The sequence below is a fragment of the Catharus ustulatus genome, chromosome 4, assembly GCF_009819885.2.
Source record: "Catharus ustulatus isolate bCatUst1 chromosome 4, bCatUst1.pri.v2, whole genome shotgun sequence".
NCBI lineage: Eukaryota > Metazoa > Chordata > Aves > Passeriformes > Turdidae > Catharus > Catharus ustulatus.
In genome coordinates, this window is record NC_046224.1 from 14,111,904 (window position 1) to 14,130,456 (window position 18,553).

At 38.9% G+C, this 18,553-nt stretch overlaps 1 protein-coding gene across 1 annotated transcript in view; it reads left to right on the forward strand.

Annotated features, from left to right (window-relative positions):
- Positions 1-3,204: 3,204 nt before the first annotated feature.
- The window catches only part of CDHR3 (cadherin related family member 3), a 47,113-nt gene continuing 31,764 nt past the window's right edge, over positions 3,205-18,553 (forward strand). Inside the window, exon 1 of the mRNA XM_033057571.1 lies at positions 3,205-3,223. Coding sequence (XP_032913462.1) covers positions 3,205-3,223 — 19 coding nt within the window. The remainder of the gene's footprint in view (positions 3,224-18,553) is intronic.

An 18,553-nucleotide genomic window follows, 5' to 3' on the forward strand; every position in this document is an offset into this window, starting at 1 on the left:
ACTGTAAACAGGGACTCATCTCTGCCAGGTCAGGTGCCATGTGTGAGTGAGGGGAGGAAACCACAGGCTGCCAGAAGATTTCTGCCTGGGAGGGATGTCCCTCAGTGTTTGGGAGTTACTTGGGTGTCCTTCAGCCTGGCTGTGAAAGTTTGGGGTCAGCCAGAAAAGAGGTTTGAGTGAGAGTCACACTGCTACACCTTTGGTAAGGTCACACTTGGTCCCTGGATCAGTGGAAATGAGGCCCCTGAGCCCTCTCTGCTTCTAGAAGCTGGATCCAATCACATCTTGCTCGAGGTTCTGAAATGTTTTGACAGTTGTTATGGTATGTCCTACTTCCAGCTTGTACAGGAAGCAGACATGTTGAAATCACAGAAGAAAGCAAGCCTGTTCATCTTGTATTTCTGGCTGAGGCTGGAAGTGGAGTGCCAGAAATCAATTGTGTCTCATCTATTATACAGGGAATTCTCTTGTAGCTCTTTGCATCGTTGTGCTAACTTTGCAAGGAGCTTTGTCCTAGTAAGATTCCCATTACAGCCCGAAGAGTCACATGTAGAATCTTCAGCACTGCAGACTTCAGAGTCAAATGTAGCACTGCAAGTTCTGCACTCAGTAAAAATGGATCTCAAACACCTTAGCAGGAATTGGGGTATAGTTAGTGATGTGTTTGACTACTAAATGCAGTTTTACCAAAACGTAAAAACTATGTGTGATGTTTCAGCATTGACTTACATGTGTAAACCTCTCATGGGCCACCCTGAACTTCTGTTTCAGCATTGACTTACATGTGTAAACCTCTCATGGGCCACCCTGAACTTCTGTCATCAGACTTCATCTGACCTTTTACAAAGGCAATGTGATTGCAGAGACCTGATGTGGACGGACCTCAGTTACAGATCAAGTGAATTTTTAAAATAAATCCTCCTCTTAGTGATAAAAATACATTGTTCTTTGCTGTGTTTTGGTGAGTGTTCCTGAGGCACTATTTCCTTTAAACAATCCAAGTAAAAGCATGGTACTAATAATACTTTGGGTGTAAATGGAAACCATAGCTGGTAAAGAAGACAAAAGTTCAGACATCATTAAAAATATGCCATGTTACTTATCAAGGGTGTATACTTCTGAAAAGCCTATGAGCTAAGACTGCAACCTTGCAGGCTCAGATTAAGAGAATCTTTGTACATCTATGGCCATCAAACATTTTAACTGGCTAATAACATCCAGTGGTACAGATCTGTGCATTGAATCAAATCTTGTTTTGTAGATACTCAGCATGTGACGTCTGGTATATGCAAAAGTTACAAGACCAATGAAAAGTGAAGTGGTTTAGGGGGAAAAAATTAATTAAAGATCATTACAAAATTAGCATTTAAGACTCTTGTATTTCAACTTTGGATGCCCATTTGATCCAAGATTATAAACAGAACTGGCTGTTGTTTCCCAAATCTTCTAATTGACAGATAAAAAAGTGCTTTTTCTTTAGGAGACATCTGTGGATTCCCTGTCTGTGTTTAATTCTCCGAATAATATATAACAATAATAATATGTGATTTGAAAATACTCAAATTCAAACCATTAACTAAGCATGAACTCCTCCTTGTATGGAATTGGAAACTTTTTCTCTGTATATTAGATCTGAGCTCTTACAATTTTACTTGCATTCATATTAATTCAAGGTTTCTGTAGTAATCTGATAATACAATGCCTGTTTTTCCTTCGGCACTTAGAAGAGTATTGGCACTGCAGCTACTGGTGACTTCAAAATATTACAATTGTGAACTGTGATATAGAAAAGCTGGCAAAATGGGAATTCTTTATGTATAGTGTGCTGAAAATTTTTGCAGTAGATTATTTGTCCAAGCATATATTGACTGTCAGTTCTCTATAAAAAGAAGGGTCCACTTTTTTGTTTATAGGAGAAGTGGAGCCTTTGTTCTGTACCCTCACACATCATTGTAATTAGCACAATTGATACAACTCACTGGAATCTGTTAGTAGCATAATTAGTGGCATTTTATTAAATTATGTGTTCATGTCACAGTAGAGTTGGGCACTTCTGAATACTTCTAAAGCTGTTTGTAACCAATGGAGCAAAACTTATGTTGTACTCTTAAAAAGAATAGTGTTGGAGGTTGTATGAAAACAGAGTGAGTTTTGGTGGTGACAAGACCTAACAAGAATGCCTTGATAAACACAATATATAATAGCAGTACAATAGGAGTTGAAGTTGAGAGGTAAGTCTACATTGGAGGGGTCAGAAATGGTCTTGTATAGAGAACGTACAAGTGCATTGAGCCATGAACTTGTGTCTTCTGGATTTGTAGAGGGAAAACTTGAATGGCATCTCTGGGTTCTGAAAGTGCTCATATGTGGGTGAATTCCTCCATTTACTCAGGGTTTAATGTTTTTGCCTATGGAAATTTTTACATCATCTGACAAAACCCCCTCAGTCTGTCTTTGTCAATCTGAATCTTAATGTAGCCAACTGTTCTGTTCTGTTCTCACACTACATTTGTGGTGTAAGAGTCTAAGAGCATGCTGTGTCAGCCATGGGATTATTGGTCCTAGATTTTGCAAAATTTCCCATACACATTTTTAAAACAACAGCAGATAATTATGAGAGTTGGCAGATGCCACAGACATAATTGTTTTCAGCAGCTACAATAGATGTTTTAAAAACATTTCCATATTCAAACCTTTAGTTAGTTCAGGGCTAGTGAAATGCAGTCCTTCCTATTTTCTTCTGCCCTCAGGACATCCTCTAGGGATAGCAGCCAGCAGGACCTCCCTGTTTCTAGCTGCTCATTGCTTTTCACCTACCTGGCTCACCTTTTAGGTCACTGCTCCAGGTAGTTTGCTGGGGTGCCTCTCTGATCTGCTGCCTCTGCAACTGTCTGGACTTTGCAAAGGCTTCAGAAAAATGTCTCAAAATAACTATTCCATCAAAATGGAGCCATGTCTGGAAAGATGGTTGAATTCATCAACATTTTATTTCAAAATGTAACGTGGATAAGAAGTTCCATTGGCACCAAAATATTATGTGTTAGTATTTAAGGCATGATGATGATGTAACTGTGACTTTCCTTTTGTCCTGTCCTTCTCTCAAACTTGACCTGACCTGGGATTAAACAATCAGAAGTGTTGTCACCATAACATGTTTCTCATGCTCGAAGATCGCAAGTAGGCTGACCTCAGCACACAGCAGAAATGGCTGGAGTGGCAGAAGGTAAGTGATGGTACACATGTGATCCTGACAGGTGCATTTATACCCATGCCCTGCCTGCAGCACATTAGTGAGATGATAAAGTTTTCCTTTCTTGTATCCTTTCACTTCCCTGCTCTGTTTACCTAAGAGTCATCCTAACAGTTGTTTGTGGGAAGAGATACAGAATGTTATACATCTTCATGTCCCTCAGGAAAGACATTTGGTAAATTTGGAATGAGCATCTAATTCTCTCCAGGATGCTCTGAATGTAAATTTGGAAAGAGGAATTTCTCCAAATAATTATAGTTTAAATGCTGAATTCCAAATATATTTATTTTCTTTGCTTTTTTGTTGGCGTGTGTTGCACACATGCTGGAAGAGATTTCTTTTTTGTGGTTGCTATGGTAAAAAGCAGTCCCCAGTCCTTTTACTTAAAACCCATGAACTGCAATTAACTGTTTAATGTTGTAACAGACAACAGCTCTAGTAACACCTTAACAGCTTTGAGCATGATACTCCCATCATCTCAGCAGATGGTGATTTTTGGCATTCTGTGTTTTCAGTTTATTCTTCTCCTTTATAATCCTTGCCATTATATCTTCTGACAAATGCTTCTGGACTAACTTAATTGCAATTTGATTATACTGAGACAGCCCTCAGATCTCACATCTTTTTGTATTTCTGTTCAAGGTGACCAATATATGCAAAAAAACCCCTGTGTGTGTTTCCCTGTCAGCAATTATAAAACCAGATTTTAAAGTAAGAATCTGTTTCTTCTCATGTGTAACCATAAAAATAACAGTCTTGAAACATGCTTAGTCTGCCATAGGAGCCCTTCAATTGAACAGAAAAGGAGAAATAAATGATTCTTTTGTGGAGAAGGAATAATCCTGAATGTTTGTCAAGAGTCTGAATTAAATATGAGTTACCAATTACAACTAGTTTTATTACAGGGAGTTGCCCTTCATTATTTCTATAGAAATGGAGTCTGAATTCCTCATGAATTTTGCTCATCGTTTTAAAGATTTGTGACTAATATAAATCCTTTTAAACAGAGAGTTTCAATTAAATTTAGGGAAAAAATCAGCTTTGCCAAGACATTATCAAAAGCAAGATTGTCTTGTGAAACTGTTTTTCAGCTACTCTTCCTTTTTCTCTCGTGTAATGCAGTTGTATTCCACCTCTATTTTTTTTTTCACTTAGAAATAAATTCTGTGGATTTAAAATCAACACTGTTCTCCATTTTGCTCTTTAATGGGATTTTGTGTATTTAACAGGCAGAACACTTCAGATGTTTAATTCTGTAATACAGGACCAAATAAAGTTGGGTTTTTTTAGCACCTTTAGCCGCAGTGTTAGCATTTCTTCTTTTTTTAGGAAAAGAAAACAAGAGGGGAAAAGGAAAAGAATAGTTTTCCCAGAATCATAACAAGATAATATTGCAGTTTCAGGTTTTAAAATATGAATGTCTCATTCACAGCTATTTCCTGGCTGACTCCAGGTTTCTATGATTATTATTTATTCAGTGCTGATAGTGTGCTTGACATTGTGCAAATATAGAAAGAGATATTCATGTGGACTATCTGCCAGGATTTCCTAGTTGTTAGTGGCAGTGTTAGCCTCTTTAAGCAAAAGCTTGAGGCTGTCTTTAAAGCAGAGATGCTTATCCATGCTGCCAACACGCAGCTTCATACATATGACCGTGGGAAACACTGCTCAAATGCACAAGGCTCTGGAAGGATGGACCCAGTGGAGTTTAATTTAATTAGTACTGCAGCAGTGTGTGGTAGCTCTAACTAATCAAACCTTTAAGACCAGTCATGGTAATTTTAAAAGCTGGAAATTGTTTAGGGAAAGGTGTCTGGGAAGAATCAATCCTTCTGGTTTGATGCCTAAAGAATCAAAGACTGTTTGTCTGATTACTGCATGGTTTAAAATCCTGTGTGTTCTGTGAAATCCATGGACTGTTTTGTAATTGTTTGTAGGACTTACTGATGGCCCTTGTACTTCATTCACCTGGGTAGTGAGGCTGTCCCTCGAGTTGTTTCTGCTGTTTGCAGACTGTCCATTGCCAGGCTGGTATCTGTGCCTGGCTTTGTCAGAAACAATGTATTCCAAATTGTAGCGCTGAAGGTATCTGTCCAGGACTAATTTCTCCAGTTTGGGACATTCTGCCAGGAAAAAAAAACAAAACAATCTTAGTCTAAATGGGAATGTTTGCATTTTTATTAGAAATTTGTCTTTGGATTTCCTTTCCAAAGGCTGAAAAATCATTCTAAGGATCTTTAGTGATACTTCCTAGACTTTGTGCATGACGGAGTAGAAGGTTTGCTGTCTGCTGTTTCATGGATGAAGAATATTTTTGTCATAATCACTTACAAAAATAGTAAAACACCTGAAATCCCACCAATAAAACCAACTTGCAGTGAATGAAAAAGTGGAATGCAAATACTTGTCCTTGTTTTCTCCCTGGCCAGGATAAGCATTCATTATCTGATTCTTTCCCTTTCCCCAGCAGAATGAGTGGATGATGACAGTAAGCTTATCTCTTTCTCTGAGCTGGTGATACCACCCGAGCTAACACTGAAAGGCCTTCTTAGACAAATCATATATTCATATCGTATATTCAACACAAATCATATATAGGAGCCAGTATCGAAAAGCTCTACATCCAGAAATGAGCACATCTGCCACGTATTGTACAGAAGCAGCCAAACCAAAAAGATTTGTAGAAAAATAAACAAATCTCTGAGGAGCTTGAAAGCTGAAGTTAAATGCCTTGAGGTCAGTTCAGAACTGCGAAGAAAGTTAAAAATGGATATATCAAATCTAATATATAAATTACAATTCCTGTATTAGTCATAGTTGTTATACCCCAAATTTTGTTTGGAAAAGGAAAGACAGTGCTCAAATTTCTTTGCCTCTCCACCCACCTCCCTCAACATCTTCCCTTTAGCTTTCAAGCAATTTATTTACACTGAGCAAAATGTCTGGTTTGCACTCACAGGAAAAGTTTTAATTAATTCTCATTTTACAAATCCTCCACAATATTTATTCAAAAGACTGGCAAATTCCGGGAAGTTCACCCATCCCTGAAAAAATAAGTTTTGTAAACAAATCTGGCAACAAATTTATTTTAACAGCAGCAATCCTGCTAATCTGTCAAAATGTAGTTTGTTTCTGACACTTGATTAAATTTTTTTTCTTTAAGAATAGAAAATAATTTACTACAAACAAGCCATTTAGCTGGGATGTGATGACTGTCCCTCTGCTACTTCACAGAGCATTTAATTCAACAGAAAAAAGCTAGCAGTATAATGTTTAGCACTCTTTTTTTTTTTTTTTTTTAAACAGAAGGCTAAATTTCTGTAGTCACAACCAACAGCAACAACAACACTACTAGGGGCTTCAGAGCCTTTAAAACCCATTCTAGGTATGTCCCACAAACTGGACCAGCATTACTCCACATCTCTGAATATAAACAAAGGACATGTTTCAGGCTGTACTCCACAGGATTTTTTTCCCCAGACCTCTATTTCCTGGCCATTTGTTCCTGTACATATCATGTTCAGTTATCCAGCCTCAATTCATGGATCCTGTTCCCTGTGCAGCAACACCAGCACTTGTGCAGGTGCATTAGCCTGAGACAGCTCAGGTTGATATGGCACAACTGAATGAACTCTGCAGCTTAGTCTGGTTTCATCAAGAAAAATGTCCATGCCCAGAAAAATGCTTTATTCAAGGAAATAGTCTCAGATGTTTGCAAATATCAGTAAAGCAAAATAGGCAAGCCTTGCTGCTTGCCATTAATGTTGATTGAAACCAAAGGTAAGTAGGTGCTGATGTTCAATTGAAATGGACATCACCCTTCTTTGCTTTAAGACTTCATCCAACTGGACTGCTGGGTGTGTGAACATTTTGGGGTGTTCACCTCTTGATTCTTAAAGAGATTTGACATGTCATCTTGCTGCTGCTCCTTAGCACAGGAAAACAATTTGTGAATCTATTTTACATCACAGCTTCATAAGATTGCATGTCCTGGTGTAAAGGCTCATGTTGTGCAAACATCAGCGTAGTCCTGGCAGTTTGTACCAGCAGGTAAAATCTACCATCCATTTTTCCTGCCACTTCCCCAGCTCTTTCAAACTGTAAAAGACTGATCCAGATCCCAGTGAAGTCCATGAGAGCTTTCTCTCTGTGCTGGATCCAGCAGTATGCAGCCTCTGAAGTACAGCATTTAAGATATTGAGCTAATGTTAGTAATCCTTTCCTGCCTGCCTAGAAGACCCAAACTTCTGAATCAGGCTTCATTCCATGCAAAAGCTCGAGGAAATCAATTTGGTTTGTGTTGCACCTGAAAAGTCAGTCTGTGCCCCCATGAACCAAGAGGTATGGGGAAGTTCCAGAATTTGCTGCCAGTTTCTTGCTATTTATTTCTAGAAACTGTTGGCTTAGATTTTCTTTAGCTAAACTAATTTATGGGGAACTGAGATGATAAGAGTGAAGGCTTTGGACAATCACATTTCTAAGTGCTTTAAAATGTGTTTATAAATCTACAACTCTTGCTTTTCAGGTTCCTCTTTAGATTGAATTTTAATTCACATTATGAACACTCAGGAGAGTGTCCTATTTCTTTTCTAATACCACGTTTAAGAACTTTGCCAAATGAGCAAAAGCAGAGAAAATAACCCAAAAAATCCTGGCAGAGTTTGAAGTCAGTAACTTTATAGAGTACTATTATTATTATTGTGAGTACTATTATTATTATTGTGAGTAATTTTATTATCTAAACAATTCCTCATTTGGAGGAATTTTGGATACACTTTTTTTTTGCAGCAAATTTAAAATCAGTGTAGAAAAGGAAAGGATTTATATTTGATGTAGGGATTTATATGTAATGATGTGTTTTTAAAATATTAACCAATCAATTTAGCAACCTTTTGCTTAATTGGCACTCCTGCTATTTGAAAGAAAAAGAGTGGTGAGTGTCTTAAACTTTCTCAGGTTGAAAAACAATATTCTTTTACATTATTGACTCTGATTCTCTGTGTGATTTAATCCTTTCCTCTACATGTGTAAGGGGCAGAAATAGTGGGAAAGTCACAGCCACAAGCAATAACATGGCAATTAACTCAGAGGTACTGGTGGGACATTTTAGTAATTTTAAGTCAACATTTATAAACATGGTATTGTTGGCTTTAAAATCTGGACATTATTTGCAGCTTTGGAAGATTTGATTACTTAACTGATTTTGATTTTCAAACTGCTTTTGAAAATCAACCACTGTTTTGAATCTGCTCCAGATGGGCAAGGACTGAAAATTGTTATGATCTGGCACGTATTTGGTAGTGTAGATAAGTGAGTTGATGGCCTCATTAAAAGTATCTCAAACATATGTGCTGATTAAAAACCCCCTCATCTCAGGCTCAGCAGGGTTTTGGCTGAAGAGAACTGAACTGCTCTGTCGCCCCTAAGGGCACTTTCAGGCATGATAACAGGAGGAACTTCGTAATGCTGCTGCACAGAGGTGAATATGAAATGTGTCATGGCCCAGTGTGCCTGCCCAGCAGCAAGAGCACCCTGGCACAGGCCAGCAGGAGCTCCTGTGTGAGTACATGTGTCCCCACAACCTGAATGAGAATCACACCACTGACATCATGGGATTTAGAAGTCTAAAAGTGGTATGTATTTTTTCTGCCAACAGATCCTCAAAATTATATTGCCTATCTTAAAAAATGGTTAAAAAATGGTACAGAGAGACAGGCACTGAAGGTTCAAAGGCTGCAAACATCAGAACCAGACATCCCAAACCCCCCTTGTTGTCTCTGCAGAGAAACAGATGTTTCAGAAGTGCATTACATAGCTAAAGCTGGCCACACCAGTTGTGCCCTGGCAGCACCTCTTTGTTTCCAAAAGAAGCCTAGGGTGACCAGAGAACAATAACATATACATAACATATACAACAAATACAGGCCATGTTTTAGTAAATTTAAGGCAGGCAAGATAAATCTCATTCTCAATAACATCCCATCATTCTGGCAGCTACTTGCTGAACTGCTGTGCAAATATTTTGCACTTTTTTCACATCCTCAGAACAACTGAACAGGTCTGTCCTCCAAAGTGTTATGACTCAGCTCCCACATCACAGTCATTTTTTTAAAGGAGGAAATGTACCATTTTTAATAACAAGCCTGGCAAAAACAGTGACCAAAATGGTATCCCTGACACATAATATCCCTGGGTTTTAGGATGCTTTGTAACCATTGCCTGCATGAATTAAATTACTCTTTTCTGTTTAGACAGCTGGATTTCTGTGTGGCACTAGATGGCAATATTCCCTCAGCTCCTGCAATGGTCAGGGGAGCCATACACAGCAAAGGGGCACATCCTGGCCTTGTTTCCTTGTTATCACCCACATAGCTCATATTATAACAGCCAGGTTTTATGTGACTAAACTCAGTCTGGGCTGCAGGGCTTTTTAAAATCTCTGTGCGTTCATCCACCTACCTTTACAGCTTCACAGTTCTCTGTCAAAACATTTATTGGACACTAGGTTTACTGTGTGGGATCTTCTGTTTCATTAAGGAAACTCTTACGGTCTCAGGCTGTTCTATGATGTTGATGCTCAAATCCACAAGCAAGAAATGTATACATCTAGAATATTGCACTGGTTTCCTGCTGCCTTTTGTGTATTAATGTGGTGGCAGATTCAGTCAAGTCATTACTCAGATATAATGTCAATTATAAGTGGATTATTTTTTCCACTCATGTTTGTTCTTATATAAAATCAGCATAATCTAAAGTCAGCAACTGTAAAAAAGTAATTCTGTGTCTGTACCCAGACGGATTTAACCCTATCCCTGTGTGATGTTTCTAAAGGTTTTCTCCAGTCAAAGAGCTCATAGACAGAAAGGAACAGGGCCAGCAATGAATATTGCCTATCCCTTTGCATGATTAGGATTTTTTGCCTTTGTACCACTTTATTGAAGTTCAGGTCTACTGAAATTGCTCCTTTCAAAATCAGGCTTGTCATTGATTTTTGTGAGATCATGATCATCATAATGATTTTCCAATAATTAAGTACTCTGAAACAAAAGTGGAGAGTGAAACGCCCCTCCTTACATACCACACTCCTCTTCTGGTCTGCTAGAGAGCCCCAGAGCCCAGCTGAAGATCTCAAAGTCCTTCAAACAAACAAACAAAATTTCACACTGTCAGGAAGTAGTGAATTATTCTCACTCCTCTTGTTCAAAGGATGGAGGAACTTCTGTGTAAAAACCCATCTATCTCCATGTGAAACTCCACCACCTCAGCTCTCACCCCATGCCCAGCCTTTTCTGCTAGTTGCACACTTTTCTGTGGGTTGTTTTTTCAAAGTCAATAGAACATATTTCATGTGTGCTAAGATGCAAGGTTACTTTTGCAAAAATAATCAAATGCCTTTTGCTGATAAAAGGCAAAGTATTTCATGTTTCATCATGCAAAGGCCTGTTAAAGTAATTCTTGAAGATATAACACTTGACTAAATGAGGTGTATCACTCTGTGTACATAGAAACCTTAGAATTTGTGTACCTATATTTTCCCAGAGCATTCTTTCTTGTTGCATTTGCATCTTTTTCTATTCACAGCCTGGTTTGTATATTTACCAAACAGCTTAGGTGGCCGAGCAATTACAATAACAAATGTGTAATATGCAGTAAATTCTGTATCATGAGGTACAAAGTATTGCTGCATGGGGTCAGGCCCTCATCCAATAACCAGTAATACAGAAGGAAGACTTCATTGGCCTCAACACATTTTTCATCTTTAGTGGCACTAGAAATTAGTTTGGAAGAAATTGTTAAAATTCAAGTGTTATACATATCTGGTATGGATAAGTGGTATAATTTCTTGCAGACACCAAATGTTCTATGTCACAACACATTATCTTAAATCACAAAACACTAAATACTTGCTGGTAACATCTACTTTTGTTTGGGTCAATGAATATTAAAACTTGTTATCACTGACTTCCATATTTTTTAAGGCAGAAGAAAATGTAATATTTTTAAGCAGCCAAGTAACTTCTTAAAGAGCAAAACTAGTAGCAACAACGTGTTTTTTACAGTCATTGTGTTTTACAATTGCCATGATTGAACTTTGGAGTGGGACTAAGACCTCTGGCTTTTCTGGAGTTTCTGTGTGGCCTTGCTGATATCACTTGATCTTTATGTAGGGAGCATTCAAGTACCTCTGGAGCTTTCTTGAATTCATGTCCTTGTAATCATCTGTCTGCTTCAGTTCACATTTGTCTCGATGGAGTGGAGAGAATGGGAAGTATCAGAACAGTCTCTGCTAACTTAATGCCTTTTGTATTCCCAATGGTCCTAAAATAAGAGCTCAAATTCTTTGTTATAAAAGACAAACTCTCAGGATTCTATCTTCTCTGGCAAATGCTTTCATCTCTTGAGTGTGTAACTGCTGGAGTAATGGGAGGACTTTTCAGCACAGACAACAGCATCATATTCAGCCTTCTGTGTGTACTCACCCAGATATTTAGGCTGTTCTTTACTTAAATCTGGATCCCCAAAAGACAGCTAGGTGTGATGGAATCTCTTCTTGTTAACGAACACTTCAATTTAATTGTCAAGGGAGTGACTAATGGGGGTTATGTGTTTACAAGTCAGTGCTAGAAAAATACCTGCCTGGGACTATTTTTCATAATTGTATAGGCTACTGACCTAGCTAGAATGGGATTGCATTAGGTGAGATTAAGGCAGCATGGGTAGTACTCTATGACTTTTAGTTTGTTCTTTCCACTCAGAAATGGTACAGAGGGAGTTTTTAGCTGAGAGATTGAAGGAAATGGTGCATAAGTTTCTGGTGTAGGATGCTAAGGTACTGGTTTAATATTTCAGGAAAGATTACCATGGCAGAGGATGGAGAAGCTGTAATGTTTAAAGAGAAAGCAAATGAAAATAAAACATGACAGTTTCAGTATTATAATTCATGAAACAACAATAATAAATAATCATAAACTGAGGTTGAATCAGGTGTATGAAAATTCTCCTTAGGCTGCTTCATTTTTGGTGAGTAATTACCACAATAGTAGCAAAACGTCTGCTTTCCTGAGTTGGCTAAAGAGTGGAGAGCCACTACTCTGGCTGAAATAACCATTAATGGGAAAATTATGTCTTGAGCCTCTGATGTGTTTGAAAAGTAAGAGAACATTTTCTGCATGTTGACAGACTGGAAGTCAATTGAGAATTAAATGCATAGAAGACAATTGAACATCCTGAACCTGCACATTTTGTTATGTAAGTAGATTACTTCTCTGAAGATGGCCTCTGTTGATATCTCTCACTTTCCTGAGGACAGGCAACTGGAAGCTTGCGTGTCAAGTTCTGCTCTCTCCCACCTCATAATCCTCAATTCCTATGTTTTTTCTGTTTGTATCCCAACCTAACACCAATGCACTCTATCATACTCCCATCTGGTGATCTTTTCCTTGGAACCAGGATTCTTTAATCTCTTGAAAGATGTTGCATCTTCATCATATTCTTCACTTTATCTGATTATCCAGAAGACATTTTTTTCAGAAGTGAATTTTTTTTGTTCCAAAGCACCCAAATAAAGTTGCAAATCATCTTGAAACCAAACAATTACACCTCCCCTTTTTTAATTTTACCTCTTCATTTGCTCCAAAATTAATCTTCCCTGTATTTTGCCTGAAAACTCCCTAGTTGTGTTCTTGCTTGTGTTGCCTTAACCCCTCTTCGTCTAGTTGCTTTATATTCCCAGGAAGCTCATTCCTGACCTCCTTGCAGTGTAAGTGCTGCTGTTGCTAGACTTGCCAGTGTATTTCTGCCTTGCTCAGCTTTTCCTAATTCACCTGTTCCTCATGTGCTTTTTTTTACTTGATTTTCAACCTCTTCTGGCTCTCTTTTAATTCTGGCTGCCATTTCAGTTCATATCTCACAGCCTGACAGGTTGAATCAGAGAAACACAGAAATCCACTTGGAGGAATATAAGAAATGAGGGATCTAAGTAAAATAATGAGACAACTGGAAGTGATTCAAAGAAGAAGAAAGAACCAGAACTCTTTCTGCTCACCCTTACTCCACCCATATGAGCTGCTCTCCACACTCTCCTTCCTGCATGCTGTGCTTGGCTCTCCCCTCATCTCCATGGTCACCTTTACAGTCTCCTCACAACATGCCTGAACCATGAGGCTTAACAGGAAATACTTGAAAGCCCTGGAGACATATTTAGAGGGAAAGCAGTTATTAACTACTCCGTGGGTATTCACTTAGTACCTGAAACAATTACCCATTGCATTTCCAGGTGAAGCTGGGGACAGGCTAACATTTCAAGCATGTGTATATTCCGGATGCCTTTCCCATACATATCTCTCATATCTCTCTGTAGTGTCTATATCATAAATAATATCTGGTTTATGTTTATGGACTTGGAATCCTTGCTGAAAGTAGATATGTGTATGTTGTCAGAAGGAGGGTCAAAACAAAGAAGCTGAGAAATGTATTTATAGGAAGAAAAAACCACCTCAGGCCACACCAAAAATGATCCCTCCTCCTCCTCACCAAACCCCAGCCTGAGACAAAAAAGAAAGAAAATAAAGAATGGAATTGTGACCTCTGAGTTCTGGAGAAGGCTTGGCTATTCAGAGTATAGGACAGAATCAGTCCTATCACTCAAAGTAGATATTAAACAAATTTAGAAATGTATCTGAAAGACTTTAAAACTTATCACAGATGTTTCTATAGTTTTTTCAAGACTTGAAGAAACAGGCTTATAATGGGATAGATTATACATTGCAACTAAAAAGAGAGAACAAATGTAGCAGCAGTTTTACAGTGTTCTGGTAATCAGTAGAAGATCACTGTGCAAGACACCACATTGTACAAGCCTGGTTCATGCCTGTGCACACAGACCTCATCTTTGTGTGGTGTCCAGTCAGATCAAAAATTGGGAACTCAGAAATGCATATGGAGGGATGGACAAAGGTCTGGTAGGTAAAGGGACAGGTTAAAATTTATTTTTTTTTTACCATAAAAATATGTTTACATTATTATCAGCATAACTAGGTCAGATTTGAGAGTCAGCTTTGCCATACACTTTTTTTTACTAACATGAAATCTAGGTGCACGTTTCCTGGGACAAAGGAAGATCAGCTTCCTTGGTGCTACAGGTTGTGTTCCCAGATGATACAGTGTGGCCACATCCACTTTAAACCATTACAAGATCCTAGAAGCAGTTTAAAATGGATGCAGATTAGCCATCAAATGAATATTTCTCATGATCCCTGAAATCAGTACCTGATATGTAGGTATGGTTCAGTTCCAATCAGCAGGCTTTACTGATGCATCCTGTCCAGGTCCGTTGTGTCAGCAGAATTCTCCAGGCCACAGAGGTACCATAGCCTAAGGTGTGAATGCAGCAAGCATAGGCAATGCCATCCCTTCTGTTAAACTGGCTGCTCATGTTCAGCATGTTCCATTAACATATTCATGCTGCACAAAACAAAGGAGCATGGAACAGAACTTTCTGAGCTACTGTTAGCTTTCAGTGGGAACAACCACAGATGATCATGCAGAGACATCTAGAGATGCCAGCTTAGATCACAAATCAGTCCGGGTTCTCCACAGCTGTGTTAAACCTGAATCTCAAAATTCTGCCTGTTAGCAGAGCTGCTAAGTTTGTGCAGAGATGTTGAGAATCAACTAGATGAATCCCTGAGCAACCTGATTTAATTAAGCCTGCTTTGAGCAGGATATTTGACTAGGTGACCTCCAGAGGTCCCTTCCAGGCTAAATTATTCTATGAGTCCGTTCTAATGCACCTATGCTGCATCCAGTTCCAGTATTAGTGTCACTTCTCTCCTATGCTCCATGAAATAACACTAGGACTGCCCGTAGTTAAAGAAAAGTTGGTTGTATTGTGGGCTAGCAAGTTGAATGCCTAATCTAAGGGAACCAGTGCACTTCTGGGGGGGTCCATTGTTCCTGAGACAGCTACACCAGAGCTGTGTCAGGTACAAACTTCATCATGTACACATGCCTCACCTCCAAGTATGTAGTGTGTTTGTCAGAGTGATTTTCTAGTAGTCAGAAAAATAAGAAATCTTCAGGTTCTTGGTTTGGGTAAAAAACCATGAGTATTTGATTTTGGTGTGTGAAGAGAACACCTCATGGCCAGAGTGGTGAAAGCAGCATGGTATTTCCAGATTTAAAACATACTAGATTCTCTTCATAATGCTTCATTGAATAAGACAATTATAGTGAAAGGACAATTAATGACTGTTTTCCCAAGTACAGACCAGGGCTGTGAATGAAGTGTCAGCAAGGAGCAGTTCCCTGACAAGCAAACAAGCTGACGGTGTTTGGAAACTCCCTTAGAGACATGGGTCCTTTGTTTCATTTCTCGCTGCACAACATGAAAAAGAGGAAGAATTTAGGTGGAGCTGATGTAAACTGGGGAAAATATACTGTGATCTTCCTTCAGTTTGCATCCTGGGAACATGAAGGACAGGGTCGTAAAGACAATGAAGAGCATGCTCCTTTTCCTAATTTTGCTGGGAGCAGTGTCTGGTAAGAACATGATTTCATTATGCTGCTAAAATTAGAACACTGTTGGTTGTTATACTTTCTCTGGGGAACTTTATAATACATATTTAGGGATCAGACACAGATGGGAAAAATCAAGTAACAATTATTTTCCTACTGAAATAGATTGAGCTCTGTGGTTACAGCACTATAATGAAGAGAATATGACTCTTTGCTAAAACACTTTGTTGGATGAGGCACTTCAATTCTAATAACCACTGCTCAGTGTGACAGCGCTGGAGTGGGAAAGGAGGTCAGCTCTCCAAGAAACAATAACTAGTAGTTATATTCCACTATCCTCCTTTCAAATGTTGATAACATTTCTCTTTGATAAAGTAAAACAAGCAACCAAACAGGACCAAACAGAAATAAACGCTATTTTTTTAATGGAAAGAGTGATCAAGTACTGGAATTGCCAGGGGAGATGGTGGAGTCAGCATCCCTGGATGTGTTTAAAAAAAGACTGGATGTGGCACTCAGTGCCATGGTTTAGTTGAGGTGTTAGGGCATGGGTTGGGCTCTATGATCTTGGAGGTCTCTTCCAATCCAGTGATTCTGTGATTCTGTGAAATTTGTGGACGGCATTAGTAGTATAACATCACTAACTTTGATCAGTGTAAATATGTGGGAGATTTGCCAATATGAGCATTTTCCCATTAGCAGCTTAGTAGATCTTCAAACTGTCTGAAGTCTGCATGGCACACAAAGCACTGGCATTGCTGTAAGCTACTTGCTCAGGTAGGTCCATTTTGCTCTCAAGGAACTGTAAGAGTTCTGCTATCCCTCAGGAGCCTGCCAGTATTTGGTAGTTTTCCTGATGTTCCCAAAGCTGTGATTAGGATATTCGCTGCCACTTTCAGCTTTCTTTGAAAAAAAGCGTTTTTCTAACCTGCATGGTTGTGGATAGAGTAAATCTTGAAGGTGTTACTCAAGCACCCTATGTACTGGTACATCACAGATAAATAAGCCTTAAATATGCATAAACTTCTCCAAACTAATCTCATTATTGCTTTGTCTTGGACTCATCATTTGTCAATGACTGTCATTGATAATTCTGATAAATAATGTGTTGAATTTCTTCAGAAATATTTCATTCTGTAAAGTAAAAAAGTAAGCAAGGATTTGTGAATATGGAAAGAGAGTTTTTGTAAAATTGGTTGGAAAAAGAAGAAGCCATTTAGATGCAGCACCTAAAATTTCAGTTAAAAATAAAGAGCGAGAGGTAAAAACTTTTGATTTAGAAAGACAAATTCTGAATAAACAGCCAATGAAATCTTTGGAGATAATACAAAAATAACAACTGCTTTTTACGTTTCTAAATACTGTAAATTATTTTATTGTTCTTATAAATGGTTTCCATTAATGAACTGTGGCTTGATGAGTGAGCTGAATTCATCAAGTACTGTCCACAGGAGATTACATTTGATGTTCAGCTCCACTTATATGGAAATGTATCTCCAGAAGCCCGTTTCAGCCCAGCTTCATTTGCATGGGTGATTTTTGTTGATGATGTTTTCCAGAATCTGTAATAACAGTGATAAAAACTTAGTCCTTCACTGGATCCTGCTCCTGCTGACATAAATCAGTAACAGCTCAGATGAACTACCAGGGTGTCAGATTGACCTGTTCGGATTAACTCTTTCAGCACTTCCCACCTCTGAGTGTCCCACATCCCTGCCTGTACCTGCAGGGTATCTCCAATGCCATTTTTTCCATAAATGCCATAGTAATCCCAGCTGGATCAGTGACCCATGGACCTGCTGTATCTGCAGAGTGGGATCATGAGAATCTCCATGCAGCTGTAGAGGGACCCTTAGACTGCAGCTCTAGTGGTCTCAGACTCGTTCCTGTAGCAGCTTTTCACCTTGCAGCTCTGCAGAAATAAAAAACAAAAAAACCAACCCAACAAAACTTCATGAAGCTTTTGCTACATCATGGGGCTTTTGCTATAGTAATTGCTGGTGTATGAAGAACCTGTCCAGACCCAGAGTGGGCAGTATTTCTCTCCCTCTTGGAACAGAGTGCTTAGGAAGTTTGGCTGAACACAGCTGGCTTTCTTGGAGGGTGTTTTGGACGAGCCACTGAAGCATCCCCAAGTCAGCCCTGCTGTAGTCTGGGGTCGAGGTGCATTGCTGGCTCAGGGATGTGAGATTACTGAAGTGCTGTTTCAGGGCATCAAAATCAGTCCTGATTTATGTTTTCTAGACACTCTGTAAGATGAAGCACAACAGGCCTTTGTCAAAAATACCGAAAACTAGAAGCTAAATGCCAGAGAAAGCACAAAGTTTGGTCTGGGGAGTCCAGAGGTCTGGACAAACAAGGAGTTTGTGTAAATCTGTTGGATGCCTCACCAGTGTGAGCTGCTTCCATGCAGAGTGTGCTTTTGTGGGCCTGCATCTTCTCCAAAGGCTCCAGGTTGCTCTTCCGTACTCAAAGCAGGAGACACGACAGTACCACCCCTGAAATTGTTACCAACTCACACTACTCAAGAGCCAGGCTTGCACACAGCTGCAGTAGAAAGAATTAGAGGAGGGAAAATGAAGGAAATAGGTGTTGCAGATAGTGTAGTCCACAAAAAAAATTACTTCTTTAGTATCTGTGTCTGTATGATTCAAGATACTTTTTCATGTAACAGTGAACAGAGGTACTAATTAGTACAGGGGCAAAATGAAAAACTAGAAACATTTTTGGCTTCTTTGCTTCTGTATAAAGACATATATGAAGGCAAATGATGCAGTAAAATAATAC